At 31.5% G+C, this 7,226-nt stretch overlaps 1 protein-coding gene across 3 annotated transcripts; it reads left to right on the top strand.

Annotated features, from left to right (window-relative positions):
- Nucleotides 1-3,983: 3,983 nt before the first annotated feature.
- Nucleotides 3,984-6,532, top strand: LOC107889171 (F-box/LRR-repeat protein At1g67190). 3 transcript variants are annotated; one of them, XM_016813527.2, is made up of 3 exons: nt 3,984-4,227; nt 4,924-5,025; nt 5,135-6,532. In XM_016813527.2, the coding sequence occupies exons 2-3, from the start codon at nt 5,004-5,006 to the stop codon at nt 6,340-6,342; spliced, it is 1,230 nt and encodes a 409-aa protein (XP_016669016.2). In that variant the 5' UTR covers nt 3,984-4,227; nt 4,924-5,003; the 3' UTR covers nt 6,343-6,532. The 3 variants fall into 3 exon arrangements, with proteins under 3 accessions (XP_016669016.2, XP_016669015.2, XP_016669017.2); XM_016813528.2 differs by having other exon boundaries at nt 3,985-4,227; nt 4,924-4,955; XM_016813526.2 differs by having other exon boundaries at nt 4,924-6,532.
- The last annotated feature ends 694 nt before the right edge of the window (nt 6,533-7,226 follow it).

Genomic DNA, 7,226 nt, shown 5'->3' with positions numbered 1-7,226 from the left:
TTTTTCAATTAAATTATTTTCAATATATTTTTATATTAACTTCATAAATATTCTTATTTTATATTTATAAACTCAATTTACGAAAATAAAATTTCAAAACTATATTTTTCGACCCCATTAAAAATAGAGTTATTACACTCTCCCTTCTCATTTATCCCCTTCTCCCTTTCTCTCCCCCTTTCCATTTCTCCCTCACCATTCTCTCTATAGGTGTAGGAAAACCCATTAAACTTTAAAAGCTCCCGTAGCTCTCAACTCTTCACTTCTCACTTTTTTGCCCTTCATGAAGGAACTTTATCATTCTCTTTCACTTTTTTAAACACTTTTTTTTAATCCCTTTGTTTCTTCATCTTCGAATCAACGAAATAAGTTCTCTTTTTGGTGAAAAATCTGATTAGAGATGGTGAGATGGACATGTAGAGGGAGGAGGAGAGGGAAAGGATAGGAAGAGATGAGTTTTTTCATTTTCAATTTTTTTTAGTTTATTAATATTATATTGTGTATAATAAAAAACAATACAAAATATATTAAAAATTAACTTTGTAAGGCCCAAATTTTGCCCGGGACTCAATAAACCAAATAAATAAATACAATACCCAATTACAGCCCAAATATTAATACCCTAAAAGCCCAATTAGCCCACAACCTTAACTAATTTTCAGTAAAAAAAAAACCTAGCCACCTCCACTTGCTCCACTTACACCTGCAAAAGTCAAAAGAAAGAAAAAAACAAAAAAAAGGGCAGAAAAGAAGCAAGAAAACAAGGAAATAGGTAGCAAATCCATGGTATTTAGGCTACAAAGCCTGAAATCCTGGATTTTTTTGGGTACAAAAACAAGAATATTGTAAAAAGGAAGAGGGGGTTTTTTTGATAAAAAAAAAGATTGAAAAAAAAAGTGTAATCTCTCTGAAGATTTTTCTTAAAAAAAAAACAGCAAGCAATACAAAAAAAAAGATAATAACAAAGCCAAAAAAAAAAGAAGTGCAAACCGGCTTAAGGTTTTTTTCTTTTCTTTTTTATTTTATTATTCGAATCCATCTCTTCTCATTCATGTATTAAAATATATCAAGGTATATATATAAGAAATATATAAAAAAAAACCTTTTTTAAATTTTCGGCCACCGTGCGCGGTGGCCAACGACGGTGGCCGACGGCGGCGGATGGCGGCGGACGGAGCCGGAGTTTGGTCGGAGGGAGAAGGCCTTGAGAGAGTTTGAGAGAAAGGGGTTAGTTTTTTTTTATGAAATGGGAAAAATGAGTTTTTTTTTAGGAATTTTGACTTATATAGCCCCATCAAAACGACGTCGTTTTGGGTTTAAGCCACTAATGCCAAAATAACGTCGTTTTGGCTCTTAACCCATGGTCGACCCGCGACCCGACCTGCTCCAACTTCAGGATCCGCGTGTTTTCATTGGAGGGGCTATTTGCGCGTTTAGCCCCTCCGCTTTTTATTACTTTGCAATTAAATTATATTTATTTTTAATTTGGCACCAAAATTTGTCGCAATTTTCAATTTAATCCTAGCTGATGATGTGCATTTTATAAAGGGGGTTATTGCACTTTAGGCCCTCTGTTGTTTCACGCACATTTAAATAGGCCATTTTTTTTTAAATTTGCCCCAAAACTTCGTTTTTAATTCGAATTTAGTCTCTTTTTTTAATTTAAGTTGATTTTTATATTATCTTTGCTACTTTAATTTTTAATATTAGTTCCAATAATATTATATATATGATTTTAAATACACTCTTTTATTTTTTTATTATAAATATTATTATTTTATTTTCTTTACGTTATTATTATATCGTATCGTTTTTTTTTATCATATCATTATTATTTTTCATGTACACATTATTTTCATGATTATTATTGTGTTTATTTTTACTACTATTATTGTATTTATTATTAGTATTAGTATTATAATTACTATTATCATACTTATATGTATATATATTTATATGTAAAGTTATTAATGGTTATTTTAATATTATCATCATCTTAATATTAATATGTACTTATTTTTAACATAATATATATATATGTATGTATATATTTATGAAGTATTATTAATAATTGTTTTGTAACATTATTATTATTATTTCTAGTGTGTATGTATTATATATATTTTTAATACTATATTATGTATATTATATATATATTATTTTTATGTATATATTTTTAATATCACATTATTTATATATATATTTTTATACATTATCCCATGTAAATACTTTCAATACTACATTGTGCATATATTTTTGTCTCTGTTATATATATACTTTTAATATTCAATACTATTATTATGAATGTGTCTTTGGTATACGCATGTATATATATATATTTTAATTCATATATTATTATCATTATTTTCTACGTTATATTATTATTATTATTATTATTATTATTATTATTATTATTGTTATTGCCATTTTTGTTGTTCCATGTTTTATTCATTTTCATTTATTCGTTAATTTGCTTATGTCTTCGATCATTTCATTTTCCTCATGCATTTGTTTATATTTACATATTACTAGTCTTGCTATTACTTCATCTTTTATAATTACTCATATTATCGTCTTTGACACTGTCGCACCTATTATGTTATTATTCACATTAATATTATAATTTGCTTTTATGTTTTACTATAAATCATGTTATTTTTCTTACTCAATATATTAAAACAAGTCTTTCATAAAAGTAATATTCCGTATTAGGTAATTCGAGATAATCGTACCCTAACTTACTGGGTTTCGATTCTTCTTATTTAACCTAAATAATGTAATATTCCTTTTAATCACAATGTGAGTTAAAAAAAATGTTTATTTTTGGAGATACGAGGTGTGGTGCCCTAACTTACCGGGTATGACATGTTGTTACCTCGAAATAAGATTTTTCGCAAATAAAGGCAATACTCAGTGTTTGATGATTCAAGAATCATACCTTATCGTGTTGGGTTGTGATTTCTCATTTGCTCAAAAACAATCGAATATTCCTTTAGGTTTTCACCCATGCTTATTAAAAACCTTTCAAAGCAAAGGATGTTCGATGATTGGATATTTGAGAATCGTGCCCTATCGTGTTGGGTTGCGCTTTTTCATTTATTCTAAGCAATCGAAGATCCCTTTGAAGTTTCATCCACGTTTTCTAAAAACCCTTTAAAACAAAAGAAGTGTTTGATGTTTGGGCAGTTCAGGGAATAGTGCCCTATCGTGCTGGGTTGCAATCTCCCGTCTGACCGAAATAATCAAATATCTCTCCGGGATTTCACTCGTATTTTCCAAAGTGAGGCAATGATCAATGTTTGGGAATTCGAAGAATCGTGCCCTACTATACTGGGTTTCGATTTTTCGTTGGACTAAATAGTTGAGCATCCTTTCGTGATTTTCGAATTATAAATTTCCGGACATCGAAACAAGAAAATTTTTGACGATTAATTCGGGTTATTCAACTTTTATAAAAAAAGCCACATTTCAAAAACATTTTTAATTTTAGACATAAGGACAATATTTAATCGATTTGGTACCAATTTTGGGCGTAGTGAGGGTGTTAATCCTTCCTCATGCGTAACCGACTCCCAAGCCCGTTTTCTAAAATTTTTGTAGACCAAAATTGTTGTTTTAGTAAATCATAAATGTTTTATTAAAATAACCAAATTTTTAGGTGATCCGATCACACCAAAACAAAAGATCGGTGGCGACTCCATGCATTTGTTTTTCAAAAGTCGATTACACCTTTTTTTTAAAAAAATTTTTAAAATTTTTAAATCAAGAAATGGTTTCGACAAACTTAATTAGAAAACACTGAAAAAACACTTGTCAAGTGTTGATTGGATAAAACTTTTATACTTAATAGTGTTAAAACTTAATTACTAATATTTTTAAAATAAATACCTAATTGGAAAAAAATATAAATACCGAATTAACTTTCATACCAATCTCATTGGTACTTAACCCAGTAAATATATATATTTATACAAGCGTGACAGAGGAAAAAGGAAGAGAGAGGACCCACGTTGGCGTGAAATTAAACCGCTACTGCGGCCAAGCCAGGGTTGCATAAAGAGAGGAGAACGAAAGGCACGTTATCGTGTGACTTGCTTTTTCAAATAAATTTCAAAAATCCAATGAGAAAAAGCATTGAAATACTTTGAATCTAACTCTTCACCAAAACCTTATCCCTCACTTCAAATCATTTGTTACTGCCAAAGTTTTTTCCCCCTCTGATTTCTGGTAAGTTCTTTATCTCTTTTGGCTGATTTATTTTGCTTTTGATTGATTTGTTTCTATATATTTCAAAATTTTCTTTCGTACATTTTTCGACTTATTTTGTTATATGTCCAGATGCTAAAATTTATTTTTTGATTTTTTTTTCTCTTTGAATCATTATTTGTCTTTATCTGGTTTGATAGGTATTTTGAGTTCTTGGATAATTCTGTATTAAGCCATATTTTTGTTATCTTGTCTGAGGTATTGAAGTGATTTTAGATTATAAAAATCAAACTTTAAAGTACTCAGATACATGATTTTGGCCTTGATCCTTATCTTATGGTCAATTTTGGTCCTTTATTTAATTGGATTCTTGCTGATATTATGATACTCCGAATTCCTCTTGAAACCCAACAAGTTTTTTTTTTTTTATATGCTAGACTTTGTTTTATTTGGATATGGAATATGTTTGGAGATCTAACTAAAAATCTGATAGGAGCCTAAATCTTGAGTGCAGAATTTATTTAAAAAAAAAAAGAAAAAGAGAAAAAGAGAGAGAGAATAGAAGAAGAGAGGAGAATATGTTTAGGAATTTCTGAATATTTTTCTTACCCTGTAACTATACCAATATGTCATAATATAGCTAGTCTAGATAATTATTTACAATACTGCCACAAAATCATGTTTTTGAGTAGCTTTTTTTTTTGTTTTATTGTACAGACCAATTTTCAGTGCCGGGAAACAAGATTTTGGTGACGATTTCTCAACCCTTCAACTTTGTTTGTTGAGTAGTGAAGAATATGTGTTGTTTGCTTATATCTAGTTGAGTATCTTTAGAAATCCAAATAGCGGATTTAAGGCTTTTGATCTTTGTTGGAAATGGAGCATCTACCTGTTGAAGTAATTGGAAATATTTTATCTCGCCTTGAAGGTGCCCGGGATGTGGTGATAGCCTCTGCAACATGTCGAAAATGGCGTGAAGCTTATCGGAAACACCTTCACACCTTAGCATTTAATTCTAATGATTGGCCTGCTTATTGTGATATTTCACCTATACTATTAGAGATCTTAATTACTCGAACAATCTTCCAAACAACAGGACTGCAAGGCTTGTCTATTTTGATGGATGATGCTGGTGAGTTCACGGCTTCAACTGTTATTGCTTGGCTCATGTATACCAGAGAAACCTTGCGCCGGTTGTTTTATAATGTCCCGACTAGCCCAAATGTTAACATTCTTGCAATATGTGGGAGGCAGAAGCTGGAAATATTGGCAGTAGCCCACAATTCTGTAACAGGTGTTGAACCTAATTTTCAGAGATTCCCTTGTTTGAAGTCCCTCTCTCTGAGTCATGTTTCTATTTCAGCTTTGGATTTGAGCCTATTGCTCACTGCATGTCCAAAGCTTGAGAGCTTGGAACTTGTTGACCCAGAGATAGCAATATCAGATGCACAGGTGACGGTTGAACTGAGTAGCCCGACACTAAAGAATATTTATGTTGAAGCTATTAGTTTGGATAAATTTATCCTGGAGACTGATAGTATTGAGCGTTTGCACTTGAGGGATTGTGCCCTTGAGGTTTTTGAATTGATTGGGAAAGGCACTTTGAAATATTTTAAGATTGATGATGTTAGTGTGATACATCTTGACATTGCTGAGACTGTTGATAATCTTGAGGTTATTGATGTAAGTAGCTTCACAATAATCTGGACAAAGTTCTACCAGATGATTTCAAGATCCTCAAAATTGAGGAAGCTCCGGCTTTGGGATGTCACTTTTGATGATTATGATGAGGGTATCGACTTGGAAACAATTGCTGTTTGTTTTCCACAATTGAACCATCTTTCATTATGCTACGAATTGAGAGATGGTCTCATGCATTATGGTCTCCAAGGATCTTCTAATTTGGAGAATGTGACAGTGCTGGAGCTTGGATGGACTGTAATCAATGACTTCTTCTCGCATTGGGTTGAGGAGCTGCTAAAACGATGCCCAAATCTTAAGAAAATTATTATTTTTGGGGTTATTTCAGAAGCCAAGTCACACGAGGAATGCCAGATATTGGCCAAATTCACCTCATCTATTGTTCGGCTTATGAGGAAATACATGCACGTAGAGGTGCAATTTGAATATGAGTAAAGTTCTCTCAATTGAATTTCTAAAGTCAAGTCCTGTATCAGTTGTGAATTATATGAGCAGATATGCAGGTAGAATTTACAAAATGTAAATCCCAAACATCTTGCCTTTTTGTGTCTTACAATTCATTGATGTCATTTTTTCAGTTTGATAGGAAAATATATGCAATCAAAAGAATAAGTTGTTTTTTTCACTCAATTGTCATTTTGCTCCTTTGCTATTATTGAATATTGACCATGTTGTTCTCTTCCAGAATTGAAGATCTCTCTCATTTTTTTGCCTGCATTCATATGGAATGTCCTTTTATGTATTATTTGCCTTATATTAACACCTTTGATGAAGCTAAAGTTTCAAAGAGCTTTATCCAAAATTAATATTTTGTTTTGTGTGTATACACATTATACCCATATTAGTATGTTCTGCTTATAAAATGGATGAGAATCATTGATAAAATAGCAGTCCATGATTAGAACATTCCAAGACAAAATGGTGAGTGCTTGTCTCTTGCTGATCAAGATAAAACTACCCCATCAAAGCATTTCTACAGTTTTGGGACTTGTACAATTTGTACATTTATTTCGTTGTCATTTTATGACTTTGCTTCTGGTTGAACCAATTACTAGCAGTGTTTGTATCTTTGGTTCTGTAACTGTGATTGATTCTCTTATCATGAAACAGGTGAATGTTCCTTTTGAATTTTCTGTTCAGTTATCATGTGGAGGCATATTGTAGGGTGCACGGGCCACTAACAGAGATCATAAAGTACTAAAAGGGTTGTGATTTTCTTTTGTATTTCCTTTTGCACTGCAATTGTTAATTACCTTTTCAGAATCCACTTAGAAACTTGAATAACCAATCTCTGTCGTTGGATGTGTTCCCTTGGCCAT

The sequence above is a fragment of the Gossypium hirsutum genome, chromosome A09, assembly GCF_007990345.1.
Source record: "Gossypium hirsutum isolate 1008001.06 chromosome A09, Gossypium_hirsutum_v2.1, whole genome shotgun sequence".
NCBI classification, from domain to species: domain Eukaryota; kingdom Viridiplantae; phylum Streptophyta; class Magnoliopsida; order Malvales; family Malvaceae; genus Gossypium; species Gossypium hirsutum.
This window is presented reverse-complemented; position numbering and strand designations above follow the sequence as displayed.